General features: G+C 39.0%; 2 protein-coding genes across 2 annotated transcripts; one reads left to right on the top strand and one right to left on the bottom strand.

The window, feature by feature from the left end:
• Positions 1-2,016: 2,016 nt before the first annotated feature.
• LOC135461664 (lactadherin-like) lies at positions 2,017-10,815 on the bottom strand. The gene is made up of 9 exons (XM_064738857.1): positions 10,691-10,815; positions 10,183-10,249; positions 9,973-10,059; positions 9,195-9,296; positions 6,592-6,778; positions 5,762-5,878; positions 4,850-5,017; positions 4,082-4,215; positions 2,017-2,403 (listed from the first exon to the last, which is right to left on the bottom strand). Exons 1-9 carry the CDS (start codon positions 10,750-10,752, stop codon positions 2,257-2,259), a joined length of 1,071 nt encoding a protein of 356 aa, XP_064594927.1. The 5' UTR covers positions 10,753-10,815; the 3' UTR covers positions 2,017-2,256.
• Positions 10,816-11,178: 363 nt separating this feature from the next.
• LOC135461344 (lactadherin-like) lies at positions 11,179-19,113 on the top strand. Its single transcript, XM_064738386.1, has 9 exons — positions 11,179-11,321; positions 12,053-12,119; positions 12,746-12,838; positions 13,262-13,363; positions 13,787-13,976; positions 14,601-14,714; positions 15,416-15,573; positions 18,491-18,637; positions 18,767-19,113. Exons 1-9 carry the CDS (start codon positions 11,251-11,253, stop codon positions 18,908-18,910), a joined length of 1,086 nt encoding a protein of 361 aa, XP_064594456.1. The 5' UTR covers positions 11,179-11,250; the 3' UTR covers positions 18,911-19,113.
• The last annotated feature ends 941 nt before the right edge of the window (positions 19,114-20,054 follow it).

Genomic DNA, 20,054 nt, shown 5'->3' with positions numbered 1-20,054 from the left:
GCATCAATAACCTTAAACGATTTGTGTGTTAAGCCATTAAAGCTAACCAATAGTAGATCTTACAGGATGTCACATGAAACACCGTAACAGGCAGACAGGAAAAGCATGATACATACACTGTTACAATTTTAGATTGCTCAACATATCACCGTATAGGAGATGTAAAAGCAAGATCTGTGTTTCTGATTGTTCTGGTTGTACCTTGTAGCGAACTTACTCCCCCGCTTAATTGCCATCGACCAGACTTCGTAAATATGTCGAGAATTAATCCACATTGCTATTATTATAAGTAAAATTACACATTTGCAGAAAACTTTTAGCTTTATATAAATGTCTACAAAAACCATCTTTTCCTCTTATCCAAATGCCATAAAATCATTTAAAAATAGGGGAAATCCTGCCTTGTTCGTTCATCATACCATTTTTTTTTAAATAAACGATGACGAGTTTATACTATCTATTCAATCACTCTGACTGCTAGACTAAACTACCCAGTTTCCTCCCACCATAATGTGGCCACCGTCGTATAAGTGAGATTCTTGAGGACGGCGTAAACCACCAATCAAATAAATAAATAAATAAATTCCATTTTATTAAATTGTTCGCTGCGACTAAGCAGATCGACATCCTGTCAAAATTAACCTCGGTTTCTCATCTTTAACTTTGTCATTCATATAACCAAGGAACTGAAATCTGCACTTAAGACGACATAAAATCCAATACGTGGAAAGTCGGAACTATTGCGCATGTGCATAAACTGAGTAAACCTCCGACCTTTGAAGGTTATATTGGCGAATTATTTCGTGAATAGCATATGTCATATTGGTGGAATAAAAGTGGCCATCAACGAATCCATGTCTGGGTGCAGGACAAAGTACTGTCATTCACTTACTGCCAGCTGGGCCACAAGAACAACGGAAGAATGTTGGGAATTTTCTGCCCTACATCTGGTGCGACCTCATAAGTCAAGCGCTTTAACCACTTGGCTGTAAACCGATCGCCAATCTAATTCCCATCAGTGCAATAATGGTGTACCTATCAGTGAACAGCCGTCCTCTGAACTATTCGACTCTATCCGAAGAACAACATAAACTATTTCTCTAAGCTGTATATCATATTTCATCAATTTGACAATAAGCTATTCTTTGCATTTGGAAGTAATTATGAATTGTTAATTCACCTCTGTCTGTTCACTTATCTCAAGTTTCCTTATTCACAGTCATGACGTTGTCAGTTGTCGACTAACTATAGACGGTAATTTTATAGACATCATTCAGGTGTGTCCGCGGGCCTGCACGGCAGAGTAATTAGTGTGCTAGCACTCATGTCCGTCTCCTGATGGCTTCCTCTCCGCTCATACTTGGGAAAGTCTTGCAGCAACTTGCAGATGGTCGTGGGTTTCCCCGGGCTCTACCCGCTTTTCTCCCAGCATAATTTCTGGCCGCCTACAACAAAATTTGCTGGAGCCCCAAGAGCCAAAAAGCAAATACAGAATAGTGCAGGTTTCTTCTTTCACCATGAAATTCACGGTGAATAGTCCAAAAGTGAGCCTGCATGCAATTACTTCTTCAGGCAGCAGACCATAAACGAATGCAAGTATCCATAATTTGCTTTGAAAAGTGTGAAAGTTCTGGGACGTCTTGTGCCGTACAAAGCGACATGTTAATGTCGACAGTTCAGTTAGAGTATGCTTTATCTATGTCTGCCATCTTCAGGAGGTAATGTCGCCATTTTGTTGTGTTTCTGACGATGGATGGTGCCATTGCAGGTTTGACTCTCAACGTCAACTCTGCGGCAATCTTTAGTACTATTATATTTCATGTCATCAGTTAAAAGAACCTTTTAAGAAATAATCAGCTGTGTTCCACTTCCTGAATTTTTATTCGCTGACAGTCAAATCAAGACAAGATTTGCTTTATGCAAAGATGGTCATTCATGGGAACCAGCTCTTCCGTGAAGCATAGATATTGTCCTACACACAAGAAAATAAAACACACCTGGAAACACACTTGGAAATAGATTTATTGGATATTTATTTAGCAATTTTCAGAATTATAATTCTCGGCCATTACAACCACAAAAATAAATTCCGCGATGTTTAATTTTTTGCAAAATATCTCAATATGTGAGCCAAATTTCAAATGTAAAATTAGGGTAACTAAAGTCCTGCTGTAAGGGAAAAACACTTAACAAACCAATCTTTTAGAAAATCAATTTTTACGAGTTTTTCACAAAAGTGCTCATGTTGCCCCAAGATTAGGCGAATATCCGGCACCCGTAGACTTCTACTCTCATGTACGGATATCCTGTGAATGTGACAGGGCGGAAGCGTACAAAACGGGCTGTAACGGGCTGAGGAAGAGCAGTGGTCTGAACGGCCGCAGTAGCTGTTCCCGCCAAAGGCTGTAGAAAATGGAAACATAACAAACCTGTAACGACCTGTGAATTATGCTTTACAGATAGCCAATGAAACTGCATGCAACGAAGCAGTAAGAAATTGTCAATTGTCCCTGGAGCAATCGTTTCATTAACCATTTATAAAACAAAAAGTATTTGTTTCAATATCTGCACTCCGTTTTCTGTCTGAAATTGTTTGATTATAACAATGAAAACAATGGCTTAGAGAACAGTAAGAGCAATTCGCCACCTCATAAGTGGTATTTGCGTATTAATATCATATACCTGCATGGAATCAATGCTCTCGTTTATATTTAGAAGCAGTGACTGGACAATATTAGGCTTTGTATGAACCTTGAACAAACGCAGTCGACAAAAAAAAGCAATAATACTGATAAAATGTGCTACTGCTTCTAGTCATTTAACGATAACAAACGATGAAACCACATCAAGGAATGTTCGTGTTTTCCGGAAATCAAAATAAGTGGCATAAATTACTCCCATTTATTTCTGTATTGGCAGGAATATAGATAAAAAATTTAATAAAGGAATAGAGAATACAAGCCGTAGGCGTAATGACAATGACATCTGTTTTATAGTACAATGATTCAAAGGAAATATTTTAAGAATACTAAAATAATCTCAGTGTACCATTACAACAATATCTTTTACGAATCTCTTGATTTAACTACAGAAAATCGATTCTTCTTGTCTGTTAATCAATATGGAAACATTAGTGTACAATAAATCCCTATTCGCTTTTGTGATCCAGCCTTAACCCCCACCAAACTGACATAACTTCATTTCTCGGCGAAAACTCCAGATAAGTCATGTTTGAATCATAACTGTCAGATCCCTTCAACACATATAATATTTAAAAAATAACTACACTAAGAGAGCAGCAACGACAGTTTGATTGCAAACTGGTCTCACGTTCAATGCGACGTCTTGTCCATTTATCTCAGGTAGGGTTTTATTGTTTAGTTCGCAATTCATTAGACTGAGTTTTTGGGATTTAACGTCGTACATAACAATCTCTCAGTCAGATGACGACCAAGGAGTGCATGTTATTTGCCCCCTTGTTGCAATTCGGATTTCCACCGCTCTTTTATCTAGTGATGCCTGGCTGAAACGAGTTACAGAAGGCAAGAGCGCGGCCCCATCCGATCCATTATACTGATACGGGTCAACCAGTTGTTGCACTTCCCCTTAATGCTGAAGGCCAAGCGAGGAAGCTACAACTTCCTCTTTTTAAAACCCTTAGGTGTGACCCGACCCAGGATTGACCCTGGATCTCCCGCCTCCGAAGAGGAAAATTTACCGAGCCATCGGGGCCGGAACAATTTATTGGTCGTCAGTGGTCTAAAATTAAGGTTAGATTTTATGGAAGCATATTGGGGAAAATACCTGAAAAAAAAACGATACCAGACTTTGTCTGTCCTCTGAAAACTACTCAAATTTATCTTAATATTTAGACTGTAATCAAAATTTGAGAACTTCGTTAACTGTTCAGCTTGATTGTGGGATCTCTGTGGACAAAGTGGTCCGGAGTTCCAAAGGACAAAATCTTTGCAAACCATTACGTGCTGTTAAATTCTGTTAAATTCAAGTGAAAAACTGACAGTGTTTTACTAAGATAAGTGGATTCTTGTTTGTTGCTATCCGGGTGTATATTGTGACTTACATATGGTTGTCCCACAGCGTTAGTGTAGGCCTGGAAGGTGTTGCCGTCCGTGCTGTACTCCATATTGAACACCGATGTGTAAGCGCTGGCACTTTTGCTCTGCTGAGCCACGGCGTGGATTGACGACGGTTTACCTGTGAGTATAGAAATTCCGATACGAACGTTTTATAAATGCTACTGCCAACAACAAAAAACTACACCAATATATATAGATCAGTAAATAACATTTCTGCCAATTTTTTATATACCGATCTATATATCGTGATATTGTTTTGAATATGCAGTTTTTTTGTTGTTACGCTGTGCCAAAAATATAGCACATATTTAACATTTGGTGTAGGACAAATAATCTTCAGTGCACACGGGTGTCCAACCGGCCACACACCAGCGCCGTTAAACGTTTATTGTCACCAGGGCCCTACAACCAGAGAGTTGGGAAATCTACAAATTCCCTGTCCAAGGCCGGGTTCGAACCCACCTTAACCACCAAAAGGAAAGCGCCTCTAGCCACTAGAACACGGCCCATTCTCTGTTAGAGAAATAGGTTTAGGTTTTGTTTATGTGTTCACGTGATTGAAAGAAAGATGTCATTAATTGTATGTGTACACATTGCAGTACTTTGATGCCCAATTTTGGTATGTGTACCTTTTTATTTTTAGTCTAACAGCTGACGTTTTCGGGCTGTCCTTTCGTGACGTCATACAAGAGGCGAAGTATGACGTAACTGAACAAACCGAATTCCAGAATTCCCTTGAGCACAGCACTTACCCAGGTCTATCTGAAGCCAGGAGCTGTTATCTGCTCCAATCCAGCCCGAGGCATCCAGCAGACGGCCTTGACTTGCCAAATAGGTCCCATGCGTGTTATGAGCGGACATGAAGGCATCAGGAATCTTCCGGACGTTAGCGGCTACCCCAAATGCCGTCTTCCCACAATCTGTAGTGTGAGAGAAAGAAATTTTTTTCACTTACAGTCGTCAAAAATATGCAGACCTCTTCGGCTGGCTTAATGGTTAGACCGTCCGCTTCAAAGCCGGGAGACCAGGGATCAAACCCGGGTTGGGTCATACTAAAAACTTTAAAAATGGTACTTGTTGTACTAAGCCTCGCTTGGTACTTAGCACTGAGGGGTTAGAACAAGGAAAAATGACTGGTTGGCCCGGTGTCAGTATAATGGGACTGGATGGGGTTTCATGTCTAATGTCTTCAGCATGATACTTCAGTGGCGGCATCACTTTGGTGGCATGGACTCGCCTTGCCACAAGACCACACAGTCTATATACACACATCTAATGACTCCTCGTTGTCATATGACGGAAAAATTGTTAAGTACGACGTTAAATCTCAAGTATTCATTTAAAAATATGCTGCCATCTTATGGTTTGCCTGACATTTACGTATTTACGTTTGCATATATGTATTTTAGTTAATGAAATCATCACACAAAACGAAAATTGGCTACTATTTAAACATGAAAACAGCCCAGAGAAAACGATTCTACACCAGCAGTTTTAGATCTCGCTGGGCTTTCGTCAACATATCGATTCTATACGAAAACACAAATCATTGTTTCATTAACAACCGCACTGACTGAACATCTGCATCTTCATAAAGTTCTTATCATACATGGAATAAATAAAATGCATTCACAGTTATCTGTATATTAGTACTATCTACTTACCTAGCTCGCAGTTCTTTCCGCCAAAAGGTAGAATACAATGGCAGTCATGATCTCCGTCCGTCTTGGGGACACATGTACCATCATTTTTGCACGGGGCAGGAGCACAGGGGGTATTAGCTGGGGAAAAAAAGACAACCGAGTTTAAAACATAGAACAGATATAGGCAGGAGCCGGCTCAGTTCGGAACGAGAATATCTTTTATGTTTTTCCTTCAATTTTACAAAAACATGAATACCAGCATACACAACCATGAGGTCCAAACGTTTGATTTTCAAGGGCTCTGAACCTATATAGTTTAGAATCAAGAATGTTGTATCTGTTATTTAGTATGAAGGCCCATTATGTGCGATATAATATGGGTACCTGCTTGTCAGTCCCTTGTGGACCCAATTTTTTTGGATTTGAAGAAAATAGATGTAGATAAGGCACCTTCAGGCAGGCCAGTCGTGATTTATTTAGGACAATGACTGTGTTTCGGAGTGAGTATCAGTGGTGCCTACAGGCAGGCCAGTCGTGATTTATTCATGTCAATGACTGTGTTTCGGAGTGAGTATCAGTGGTGCCTACAGGCAGGCCAGTCGTGATTTATTCATGTCAATGACTGTGTTTCAGAGTGTGTATCGGTGGTGCCTACAGGTAGGCCTGTCGTGATTTATTCAGGTCAATGACTGTGTTTCAGAGTGAGTATCAGTGGTTAAGCAAGTCTTGATTTATTCAGGTCAGTTACTGTGTTGGTGAGTGAGTATCAGTGGTGCCTACAGGCAGGCAAGTCGTGATTTATTCAGCTCAATTGCTCTGTTTCTGAGGATGTATCATGTACGGCTGTATACCTTCAATCTCAAGCCTGAAGGTCAAGTCTGAGAACTTCCCGTGGACATCAATAGCCCTGACGGTGAACCGGTACACAGAGTCCGCCTCGGGTAGAACACCGCTTACCTCCCCTGCTGGGTGTAACTGGACTCCCGGGGGTAGGCTACCTGCCACTAGCTGGTACGTGATGTTACCACCCTCCGGATCCTGTGCGGGTAGCAGAAGACTGTGTTTACATAGCGTATGGTAAGACAAACCTTTACCGGAGCCAGCAAGTGATGTATGATGTTATTTCATAATAATTTTGAAGCAAAAATGTTCACATTTTGCAATTTTTGCTACATAAAAATCTTGTTGCCATAGCTACCACTATAAACAGACAAACAGGACACCTGTCAAAAGAGTGACCCTGCAGAATATCTCTATAGTCTGAGCTGCAATACTATCACGAGCTGATTGGGGCCCTGACTATCCTTGCGGCTGGGGAAATAGTCCTTAACTCAAACTATTTCTTAAACCACAACTTTCCTTAGTCGCCTATCAAAGTACTTATTGTGGCACACTTAACTCATCGCCAGTTACAAATGACCATTTGGAGAATAATTATTTAACAATGCATGTTAGAGTTGGTGCATATCGTTGTGTAATTAAGTACATGAGTATGAGTTAAAGATAATTCCATATATGGATTATCTTCTAAGTCATTAATGGTTTACTTCCAATGCCACTTTAATTGTCAAGTCCAGCGTATATACACTTGAAAATGACCTATGTTTGTGCCCAAACAACATATATCCTGAGCGTAATTCAAAGAGCAATATGTTCGCAGTTGATAGAGCGTGTCCTACAACATCCAGGAACTAGAGGCACTACTTATGGTCTCGAATGTAAAGTAAAAACTGCTGTCGTTTTAGTCCAAAGTGCCTGTGGTAGATTGCTACTCTATCCCGTGAGGATTGGGTAGCTGTGTGGAAACTACGAAAACAGCGCTTTCTCTCTCCATTGCTCCGTCATAAATTCCAGCTACACAAAGAGTACATTGCACTGTACCCACTGATCCACTTACGCAAATAGCGACGGCTATTTTACTCCTCATTATCCCACAACCTTGAATGTTGACAATTCAATTGCAGATAAGTGGACAACTTGTACTGTTATTGCATGCTGAACAATAACTATCCCTCAGGCAAAAGTTATCGATCAGGCACAAGAAGTATTACTCTATTAGACAATGTACTACCATCACTTCTGCATGCAAACATAATGATCGCATGAATGATCTCCCTAATCTTCTGCCTGGACGCGACACCCACCTTCTGCGCTCAGGAAGAGCTGTATTAATTCGTCAGAACACGAATGCCTCCTGTGAACGATATGGATAGTGGCCACAGAGAATACAATATGCGTCAAGGCAAAGACACTTTCAATGGGAAATGTTTCCCGCATGTAAACCCGTGCAGTTTAAATTTCAAGTAATCCTTCCGTTTGTGAGACACGAACGTATTGCAATGCACAAGAAGAAACTCGTATCATTCTAGCTTGAAAGTGTTTTTCTCAATGGCTAAGAAGCGAGGTGAATGTTTAGTCCTGGCCATGGGCAGGACATTTACACATTCCACAGCTCATTGTTTGTAAAGCCTTCAAGTCAACAAGCCGTCGAAGGCGCCCATTTTGTTGTGTGCTACCACCACTACTGTAAATTCCAATACATGTATGGTTCAGACAACCGTCATCATTGTAAATTCTAATACACGCATGGTTTAAACAACAGGTACCACTGTAAATACCATTACATACATTGTTTAAACAACCACCACCACTGTAAATTTCAATACATACATGGTTTAGAAAACCGCCATCATTGTAAATCCAAATACATGCAAGATTCAGACAGTCACCATCATTGTAAATTCCAATACATGAATGGTTCAGACAACCGTCATCATTGTAAATTCCAATACATGAATGGTTCAGACAACCGTCATCATTGTAAATTCCAATACATGAATGGTTCAGACAACCGTCATCATTGTAAATTCCAGTACATGTATAGTTCAGAAAAACCGCCTTAATTTTAAATCACAATACCTACATGGTTCAGAAAACCGCCACCACTGTAAATTCCAGTACATGCATGGTTCAAACAATCACCTGCATTTTAATTCCAGTACATACATGGTTGAGAAAACCGCTACTATTGTAAATTACAACACGTACGTGGTTCAGAAAACCACCACCACTAATTTTCAATTCATGCATGGTTCAAATAACCACCATCATTGTAAATTCCAATACATGCACGTGGTTCAGATAATCACCTGCATTTAAAATTCCAATACATACATTGCTCAGAAAACCACAGTTATTGTAAATTTCAATACATACATGGTTCAGACAACAGCGACCACTGTAAGTTCCAATACAAGCATGGTTCAGACAACTGCCACCACTGTAAATCCCGATCCATGTATACAATATGTATAGTTCCTAAACAGTCACATCACTTACAAGCCTCCAGAAAACATAAATACAGACACAAGTTTACCTTCTTTTACTAGAAAAACATGTCATTCTAATAGCTATATCATAATCCCCCACCTCACCCCATTCCACCTGCTTTTACCTGTGCCATCATCTGATACTTAAAATTCGTTCCACTTCTAAAGACGCCCAAGTTATCAGACGAATCGTGCTCCGGCCACATTGGAGGCAAGCTCTTTACAATCTGAAATCATCAACGCTTTCGGTATTATAGATATTTCCATGTAACATCCAACAGAAAAGTATCACGAGTTACACGGTTAGGCAAAACTTTGTAAACTCTATAACTATTAAAAAGTAACACTGTGTTTACACAAACGTATGTTTACGAAACCAGGTTAGGGTCAAAAGGCAATCTATGTTTCAGCGACCCGCACTGTGTCTATCTCCTGACAATTGCTAGTTAAAGGTTAATCTTTCTTCTTGTAAACACAAAATTAAATACAGTAGATACAGTAGAGGATCGGGTATAAAGATCCATAATATTTGCCATAAAATTACACTTTATATATTATTGTCTGTTCCATTTAAATCTTCAGATGCTCATATTTTCCGAATGTTCACTTAGTTTGAATAGGCGAGATCTTTGGCTTTAATGGTACATTATCTCTGATATACTGAAAACACATTCCGAATTACAAGAGAATTTAAAATTTATCCACCGACAGTGGCAAATGAAATTTTATTTCTTGTAAAATACCCAAATGTCAAAGCTAAGGGTAACTACAACAACTACGGCTAATGATGAGGGTAATTTAATGTTTAACCCACTAAACGCCATACAAATGAAAGCAATCTTTATTCTAACAGTACTTTCCCGAATGATCAGTAACAAATCATCAATTTTAATATTTACTTACTTCAATGATCTCCAGCAAGTCTACATCTTCAAAGAAAACGCTCCCATTCTTGCCTGGAGTGAGACGCACGTTACCTCCTGTACCTGACTAAGGTCGCATGCAGAAAATAATAAGGGTTATATAAAGAGACTACTGACATAGATTCAGTAGGCGAACTTTTCGAGAAAAAATGTCATCACACCGAAAATCTACATTACAGTAAGTACTGACCTGTAAAGAGATATTTCCATGAGGCTGGGCTCTGACCCGTATGCTGGGAAACTGGATGTCCAGTACCCTGAAACAAAATTATCAACCAGTGTGTGTTAATTACTGGATTTTTCATTACAGATAAGTGAAGATACATGTATCCTTTTGAGTACCTATAAATATGGTCTGGGAATATCGCTGGGCTTAACAGAGCTTATTCAAGAATATTTGACTTATATGACGTTGTGATGGGAGGAAACCACGTAGAGCCAGGAGGAAATTGCAGGTTGCTGACAGGCCTTCCTACGTACCAGTACCCATTTGTAACGCCCATATTATCTAATTTGCTTGCGCAATACGCACTTTTTCGAATTCACTTGGTCCTTCGGATACGCCCGGCAAAAGGAGAAATTGATAGAAATACCCTTCCGTTATAGTGAAATTTTCTTCTTCCCCATTGCATTTAGCACTAAATAATACGTAATATAAAATTAAACGAAGAGAGCCTGTTCGTCTGGTGGAATCTTACCCTTCATGCTGGCAGATGACTATAGTTGGTAAAATGGTTAGTAAAACTACCAGAAATCCCATGATAACTCTGTCAGCTCAGCACCAGAAGTCAGCATGTATTAGGTGTGTGCCCTAATGGCTCATGAACCTAGGTAGCAGAATACGTGTATGGATCTCGAAGTGACGGATTCTTCTGTTACCACATTTCAGACTTTGTATACATTACACGTTATAGGAGATAGTATCATGTATTTACAACTAACATATAAGAGAATATTTTTGTGTTTAGCATAACATCAGTAACAGCTGGCTGGCATGAGCTTACTAAAAAATTGCATTTGTAATAAAGTTTTGAGTTTAGAAATATCATGGGAAGAACATCGTGACCGGAATACTGTTAAAAGTCGTTAGACTGGATGAAGCACTTGTAGCATTCTGTACAAAGTAAAGTCAACACCGACCTGGGTAACACAACAATGTATGTTATAAGCTATCCTGCGGAATGTGGAGCTACTGGCCGTTGTTTCTGGCAATGTCCTGAGCTGAACGCTGCCACACAAGGATATAGTAATCAGAATCATGGCTGTAGCTGGCAAACTAGCCCTGGGGTTGACCCTGGGGATGGTGGTGGTTCAGGTGATACAAGGAAGGTCAGTGACGTTCAACAGTCTGCAATGTCTTTGTTACAAACGTTCAGTGTATAAGGTCTCGAAAAATTAATATATACGGTCTATATGCATTGTCTCTGCACAGTATCGAAAGTTACTTTGTTCAGTCTATATACAGCATCTCGAAAATTAATACAGTCTATACAGTGTTTCGAACTTAACTTAAATTCACCAGTGTCTTGAAAGTTAAATATGTACAGTGTACAGACACCAGTGCGTTAAACCTCAGATAAACACTCGGTAGTGTGGCGTAAACAATCTGCACGCATGCAGTGTTTTGACAATTTTTAATGTGCAGCACTATTTTGTCGCCCAGATAGTCTCAAACGTACCGACTAAAGTGCATTTAAAGCTTAAAATGTAATGTCTACCCTTATGAATGTTTTAAATGTACAATGGGCACTGAGCAAATTAAATATGGTCAGTCTATAGGCCTATATATCATCTTAAAAGTTTTTAATACAGGCCTACAATCCTGCAACATGGTATTGTTTTCTACAGTTTGCAATATCGCAGAAGTTCAAATTTTACAGTTCGTTGAGAACGTTTCGGTTTGAATATATTTTTGTTTCGAAATTACACAGATGAAATACACAAGTATTACGATAAAATCACCAAGAACACCAAGAATAGTGTTAATCACTCATTACACCCTTGTATGGACTTAGGTAGATTTTTGATTCTATATAATGTTTTTCATCATCTCCTCTCAGCTTCTTTGATGTGGAATTCCCGAATGTATTCATCCAAGCGGAGCCCAAAGGGAACCTTACCCTTGAGGTAAGATTAAACAGAATTACATGTCACCCGGTCCCGGAGCTGAACTCACAAGTAGCATTAACATTCGTATATAATAGACTTTCATTCTGTATTTTTGTTTATTTATTTGTTTGGTGTTTAACGCCGTACTGAGGAATAGTACACTTATACGATGACGGCCACGGAGGCCCCGACTATATTTTGGTATATTCACACAAACACTTGTGTTGTTTCATTCAACACAGAAATGTATTACAACAACACAAACATGGGTTAAATAACTGTGAAGAACACATGTTTGTATTAAATCCTCAAACAAGACCTTGTGTTATTTCAACACAAGATATATTCAAATACGAATCAAGACTTTTGTTAGAGAGAGCACAAGTTTATGTTCATACACACACGTGTTTTTTGTGTATAAATACCTATTGTGACCGTTGTCATTCAGCATAATAGTATTCTCATAAATGGCTGTGTGTAAATTAACATAACATATAGAGCAATTTTGACACATATTCTCTTGGCAGTTTTCGTCTTCTGAAAACAAAATTCCATCAACGCACAAATCCAGTGCTTCCTGTCTAATGGCTTTCCATTGACGGTTTTATTACGACAGTTATATAACCACGCGTTATTCTCCATAGGCTGGGGTTGGCGGAAACGTAGTTCTTCTTCCGGGAAACAACAACAGTGGCACCGTATTTATACAGAATATGGATCTCCGGGAGCTGGTTGACGTAAGCCACCATCTTAAAACCAGATTTTGGATAACGAAGGACTGACTAGAAATGATTACTTTGTTCAGTGGTCTATTTTTGGTGTAATTAAATTTTTGAAAATTGAGTAAGAATCTTAAATCTCCCTTAAGTATCTCTCCTCGATGACGATTGCTAAATTACCCAGTTCTTTCACGAGATGACTTGTTTGATTAATCAATTGTTTTTTTTTTAAATTTTATTTTACTATTAATTTATGTATATTGAATAATTAGTAGTCGTATATAGTTGATTGTAGAATATAAGACAAAGAAGATATGCAGTACTGTGTTGTATTTGGTGCTTTAGGCTGCTATAGATTCCCTAAAAATATAGGAGAACCGGATATATCTCCACAGTAAGCTTATCAATGTCAAGAATTAATTAGAACTTTTTATAACCCAGCGAGTAAAAAGTCTACCTCCTGTGTGGATCACTAAAGAAGAACACGATCTACTTGGTACCTTTCTGGCCGGATTGCTCATCTCAGTCTACGTGCATGCCGAGGTCAGTACTTGCCTAAGACAGGATACGCCGGTTTTGAGGGGCACATGTTTAGTTCAAAAGCTTATTTATTTATTTATTTGATGTTTTACACTGTACTAAACGTGCACAGGAGCTTGTCTGGTTTGTGTTAATCAGTTATTTATTAATGCTCTTTTCTGTGAAGTATAACTGTTCTGTAACCATTGTATTCATGTCATTTCAACCTTTCCGAAAAGGTCCAGGACTTAATATCATTCATTAAAACCTATTGTATATATGGATTTTATGGCCAGAAATGACATCACCTCTAAAACCGATGGAAACTTATTTGCTTACCCTACCGCAGTATTATACTGCTTTGACTTAATCACGTAGATTTTCTGTGTTCTTTATGTTAACTGTTGACGAGATGTTTGTTTAATCTGTTCAATTTTTCGTAACCAGGACCCTGAGGGTGGCGATCTCATCTACTCGGTAGTGTCCGGGGATCTCCCGCCTGGCATCTTGCTCGACCCAAAAACCGGCCATATTTATGGGACAGCTCCAGATGAAGACGCCACCTATATATTTGGTATCCGAGCCACCGACCATCATGGCAAATTTGCTGATGGCATATTCAGACTCGAAGTCCGGGGTAAGTATTCCGAATTCGTTCCCATGTTTACTTGCCTAAGTCGATTCCATGCTTTATAAAAAATTCACCATTGTTGTACTACAGTGCATTTGAACTACCTGTTTGCTGTTTGAACTACCTGTTTGCTATGTGGCCATAACTATACAGACACAGTAAAAGAGCACATCCCTTAATTGGATTAACTTATTTTAGACGGGTTATGTTTCCCAATTCACTACCACCAAACAAAAAAGACTTCTAAATATATTCTTGTACAAATTCAGTTGCAAAAGTAAATGTAAACCAGCTCAATTATTTATCACTGTACCAGATCTAAGTTATGTTTAAATCTAGCCGTACAGAAACAGACATGCGTGAACCAACCCTGAACCAACAGATAAAGCCCTATTATATCAATGTATAATGATTAAGGATTACTGAGGACACCATGTATGCGGAATGCCCATCCAGCTATATCTAATAGAGAAATAGGCCTGTACTTTCTTGATAATTGGTAACGAAGGAACTAATATTACTACTTTTATTGTTCTTATTGCTTAGCAGATTGTAATTGTTCAATAAAGTAAAAAAAACAATACCATAAATTAAAATCTGTAAAATCTGAGTACTATTCGCTCTTTCCAGAATACAATCAGTGCAACAAAAAACCCTGCCAGCATGGCGGAAGTTGTACCGACCTGTCTAATGGTTACGCCTGTAGCTGTATAGATGGCTATGGAGGAGAACGTTGTGAATTCGGTAAGTTACAGTTGGTGAGGACATTTCTTCAGCATGTTCAGTGGAGTACGATCAAAGCCGACAAATTTCCATCAGTCTTTGAGAACATGAGAATTCCATTGTGGAGAGGTTAACCTAAATCAAATATTGCAAAATCAAGTTTGTACATGTTGGTTTATGAACTAAATTTTCGTTTATAACTTACTGCAGCTTTGCCAGAACAGTGCAAATGGATTAACCTATAATCCCGAATGGTTGGTCAGTATACCATTATGTATACAACTTTTTTTCCTTTTGCAATTATTGCGAGCTTGTAAACTTCTCAATAGTTACTGTGGGTAAATATCTTCAGTTCCGTTTCTTACATTTATATTCCCCTGAGATATTTCCAGTTTTAACTCTTGTAGACTCCGTTTATTTAAGACTGATTAAAATAACCATAAATTTCTTACATGTGGCATTTAAATTCGTTTTTCACTGAGGTATTCCCAGTTTTAACCCTTGTAAACCTCCATGACAACAGTTGTAGCTGTAAAAATATTCTTGAATATATGGCGTACAAATTAGTGAAATATATGAGGTTTTTTATAGATCACTGTGGGTGAAACATCTAGATAGAGATCCCCTAGCGTTACGAAACAGTTCACGTATACATCTGTTTAAGGGAGTTTTATGATCAACAATATCAAAATTAATATTTTCCACATGTTATCATTCTCTAGATTGTGTTAACCATCCTCTTGGTGTGAATGCAAAAGACAAGCTTATACCCGACGCTCAGATGTCTGCTTACCTGTCCGAAGGTACCTACGCCGCGTCGAACGGCCGTCTTAACGCCTCAGGGGGCTGGGTCGGCACCGGGAAGGGGTCCTGGCTACAGGTCAGTGCCAAGGAAGCTTTAAAGTGAACATGAAGTCTGCTACTATATATACATAGGAAAAGAGATATAAGACAGAGTTGTCACAGAAAACTATGTATGAAATTCTATAAAGTTTTGAAAGCCGAGAAGATGAAATTCAGTAATGGGGATGACCCTGTTGGAGAAGCCTTTATGAGCTTGGTCAATCACGTGTTCTGAAAGAGTCACGTCAAAAAACCTACTAGCTCTCCATTATCAGTGTGGTTTCTTTTAGTGGGTGGACAAATATCGATGAAATCAATTTCATTTTACTGTTAATTTAAGTGTTAAACTGATGCATTTTGGACGACACATTTATGAGCAGGAAATTGAGAACGCTTACCCGTGTCAGAATGCGTACTTGTTGGGCAGGAGACTACAGTAATTTGTCAGTAAGAGCTAACAAGAAAACCGCCCCGGCAGAGTCATTGCTTGAAGAAAAATATTGTGACTTTGCATTATTTTTCCTTCGCAAAGTCAGATTTATTTCGAAAATATCTTCCCAAAATCCAAATGAAAGAGTCTGTTATAAATCAGAAGGTCCTGCTATATTCGGTAAATTCCTTGATGTCGGCACAGCCGGCTAGACCTAGTGCTTACACGAGCAGGATCGCTAAAACATGACGCTTGTGTCCACGAACATCGCCCTGACCGAGTGCCAAACCAAAAGAAACATCGGCCCTTTGAACACGGAATAGAGTTGGTACCCTTTGGTTGGTTACCGGACGTTTTTCTTTGTATTTTCTCATTGTTACATTGTTAATACTGATGGTACGGGAAAGCTCCTAGGTTTTGTGACGTCACTCTAGATAGCTATGATATGGCAAAGTGGTGTCATCAAATGAGTGGCTTGGTACTGACGATTGTTTGCTATTTATTTTGTTGATAAGCGGTGTGGAATTTTTAAAAATATTTTAAGAACATTTCTGAAATACTACTTTATTAATTAATTCAGTTTCAGTGGCTGACTTTATGCTCACTTTAAGATCAAAACTGGTTTGCTCTACACAGAATCCTTGTATGGAACATATAAAAGTGCATCTGTGTTATACTGTCAGATGTTCTTTTCAGATTTTGTCTTTAAAAGTTATTCCTAGCATGTGGCTTACATGAACAAATTTTACGTCTGGATTTGTAGGACGGTATTTGCGATTAATGTCTGTACACTTAATTATGATGATCTCGGTTATTAATGGTTGTATCCACAGCTGGGTTGATTTCTGTCTTAAATGCTTGTATCCTTATAGCTGGATTGATCTCTACCAAGATTGGTTGTAGGTTGATCGCGATCATTATTGCTTTTATATTTAGCTTGGTTGATCCCGGCTATTAATGTCTGTATTCGCAAGTGGGAAGGTCTACCAGCAACCTGCGGATGGTCGTGGGTTTCCCCTGGGCTGTGCCCAGTTTCCACCCACCATAATGCTGGCCGCCGTCGTATAAGTGAAATATTCTTGAGTACGGCGTAAAACACCAATCCAAAAAAAAAAAAAAAAAATCTGTATTCGCAGTTTGATCGGGGTCAGAGAATGCCTTTATACTCACCTATATGATCTCGGCCGTTTATGCTTGTGTTCGTCGCCAGGATGATCTTGACCAATCATGATTGTATCAGCAGATTAATCTGAGTCATCAATGCTTGTATCCTTAGCCAGATTGTTATTGTCCATTTATGGTTGTATCATCTCGACTTCTAATGCATGTATCCTTACCTAGGCAGGTCTCGACCATTAATTCTTGCATTTTTGTGAGATCGATCATGATCATTAATGTTTGTATCCTTATCGAAGTAGATTCGGTCATCAATGCTTGTATCCTTACCTAGATTGATCTCGGCCATTAATGCTTATATCCTTACCTAGGTTGGTCTCGGTCATTAATGCTTATATCTTTACCTAGGTTGATCTCGGCAATTAATGCTTGTGTCCTTACCTCAGCTGATCTCGAGGCATCGCCCCGTTGGGGTGGAAAACGCCTTTACAAATCAACACCCCCTCTCCCTGTCTCCCTAGGTTGATTTCGGCCATTTATACTTGTATGGTGAGAATCGTTCATGCTTGCATATGTATAGGTCAAAGGGCTATGTGTAAGGCTAAATAAAATATTCCGATTTGCTGTCAGTAGTACTTTTTATTTGCGTTTTTAATAGTTAAACATCTAAGTCTTCTTTAACAGATTACATACGTCATCGTGTTTAGCTTTATCCGGTAGCTAGCCAGTATAATTAAAAAAACGTACAGCATAGAGAGTGAAACCAGAGAAACGACGACAGTGTGATAGCTGGCAAATGGTGACAGGTAACCAGTGAAATACGGCCTGTTATCAATTTACCTCATTCAGCGTTTTACTCTAACTGTTCATGTAAAAGCATAAGTAGAACCAATTTACACAAACCCCGCACCATGGCAAAATTAGGTAAAAAAAAATGGCATTCCAGCCACACTGTGGCATACAGCCAAGCATGTAGACTTGACCGCTCCTCCCGTACAACCCAAACTCTTCCTTTTTTTGGATTGGCTTTCACAGACCTTAAAATGTACGATTATCACAATATACTTAATTGAGACTGGAAATACACGTAATCACATGGTAGGAGTAAAACTTTAAGCACAGTGACGTCACAACTAATATTTAAAACAGGAAAGGAGGCTTTCTTTGGACAAGCCTAAAACATGGCTTGACTTTCAATGTTCCTCGAAAATCATGATGCTTAAAACCGTTTTTCTTTTTTACGAAAACTTAAAAAAAAATAGAATTCTATACCGGTATAGTTTGTATAGCTCTTTCAGTTAAGGTGTAGTTTGTATAAAATCTTCTTTTGCTTTAATCTTATTCATAAGGGTGATCTCAGTCGCCATTGTAGTACTGATTGGTACCTCTCCTTAATGTGCCTGTATAGGTTGATCTTGGAGAACGAACAGAAGTGTACGCTGTTGCTGCGCAAGGTTACCAGTCACAATCCTACTACATCGCCTCATACGAGCTTCAGACAAGTGAGGACGGTAACATCTTCAGCTATATCACCGAGACGTCCGGTTACAAAAAGGTGAGTGTGCAAAATGCATGTGACAACTGAAACGTGGCAATCAGGGATTTATCGTAATTTGTACTGTACATTTCATTTGTTATTCGGTTTGTTGACATTAAATGTTAAACATTTAGTCATGTGTTGTAGGTTTTTGGCGGAAGTCAGCACTACGATTCCATCATAAAGCATCGGCTGGATTTCCCTGTTGTGGCACGCTTTGTGAGATTTCTACCTCTAACATGGAAGAGCAATCCAGGAATGCGAGTGGAAGTCTATGGTTGCAAGGTGTGAATGGCACAGACGTCCTGACGATGAGCCCCAGCCACATCTTCTGTTCTCATATTCTTACTAACAATATTCAACGTGTAACCTAACATTTAAACAAAACAATAATGAACACCGCTCAACAGTCAACATATTTTAGACTTTGCGTACAACAATCGTTGTTTTTGGTTTTGTCAAATTTGATCGAGAATAAATTATCAATGCCTGACAACTGGTGTCAAACTTAGTATTATTCTTTGGCTGTGCTAAGGTCCTTACTCCTATACACGTTTGCTGGCTGGTTCATTTTCGTGAACTGGGACAGGACCCATCCAAGGCGTTGTCATTGAAGAAATCAGTAAATAATCAGTATTATTTAGCACACAAATAATTTCCGTTCTATACTAATTTTATGAATTCTTGTTTATTTATTCCATTGAAGTTCTCGCTATCTTTAGGATCATTTTACGCATTGAAAAGTGGTCCTTTGTTTTCGTATTGTAGGAGGATTTATTTAAATCTTAACCCACATCTAAGCATCAAATCCGGCCTTCGTGTACCACTCGAAGACAATAAACAAACGTGAATGTTTATAGACCTTCTAGCCCCGGGTTAAGCGGAATTAGATACAACTATGATACAACAAGCAGCAGGAGCCGGGATCGCAGTCGTATGCAGAGCAGTAACTGATAAACAAGTACTAGATTCTAGATTCACAAACCACAGAGAAAATGTACTCTCTATTGACTGAGCCCTCGAAATTTTGGGCCTGGCTTTATACATACATCTTTAGAAACTTTTTATCTAAGTATCAAGACACGGAGCTCTCTTAACGTTAACACACGTAACTACTATGGCGACGTAATGCCTATAGTTCTGACCTTTAGGTCATGTTAGTTACATGCTCTTAACGTTAAAAGGGCGTCGTGCAAGTTGGCCCTGGGCCTGGCCATAGATGACTTGATCTTGCGACCAATCTCTGACAAAGTAATTCCATGGACCAGTGTACACATCAAAATGCGCCTTTTTATATGAAAGACCAAGGAATTAATTTGATAGAGATCTAACATGGCCGCGAGTGCAAGTCAACTACGGTTTACAATGTTTAAAACAGTAGACCCTGAGGAACATGGAAGGGTTTTGTGTAAATGAAATTTGACCATTTCTCTTC

Source organism: Liolophura sinensis, chromosome 1 (genome assembly GCF_032854445.1).
Source record: "Liolophura sinensis isolate JHLJ2023 chromosome 1, CUHK_Ljap_v2, whole genome shotgun sequence".
In the NCBI taxonomy this organism is placed as follows: Eukaryota; Metazoa; Mollusca; class Polyplacophora; order Chitonida; family Chitonidae; genus Liolophura; species Liolophura sinensis.
The sequence above is the reverse complement of the archived record's forward strand: the minus strand, read 5'-3'. Positions and strand labels throughout refer to the sequence as shown.

Coding starts and splice junctions, on each gene's coding strand:
- LOC135461344 (XM_064738386.1), top strand. CDS start 11,251: ATGGCTGTAGCTGGCAAACTAGCCCTGGGGTTGACCCTGGGGATGGTG. Junction 12,120..12,745: donor AAGGGAACCTTACCCTTGAG/GTAAGATTAAAC, acceptor TATTCTCCATAG/GCTGGGGTTGGCGGAAACGT. Junction 18,638..18,766: donor AGACGTCCGGTTACAAAAAG/GTGAGTGTGCAA, acceptor CATGTGTTGTAG/GTTTTTGGCGGAAGTCAGCA.
- LOC135461664 (XM_064738857.1), bottom strand. CDS start 10,752: ATGGGATTTCTGGTAGTTTTACTAACCATTTTACCAACTATAGTCATC. Junction 5,018..5,761: donor CGGAAAGAACTGCGAGCTAG/GTAAGTAGATAG, acceptor CTCACACTACAG/ATTGTGGGAAGACGGCATTT. Junction 2,404..4,081: donor ACGCTGTGGGACAACCATAT/GTAAGTCACAAT, acceptor CATTTTCTACAG/CCTTTGGCGGGAACAGCTAC.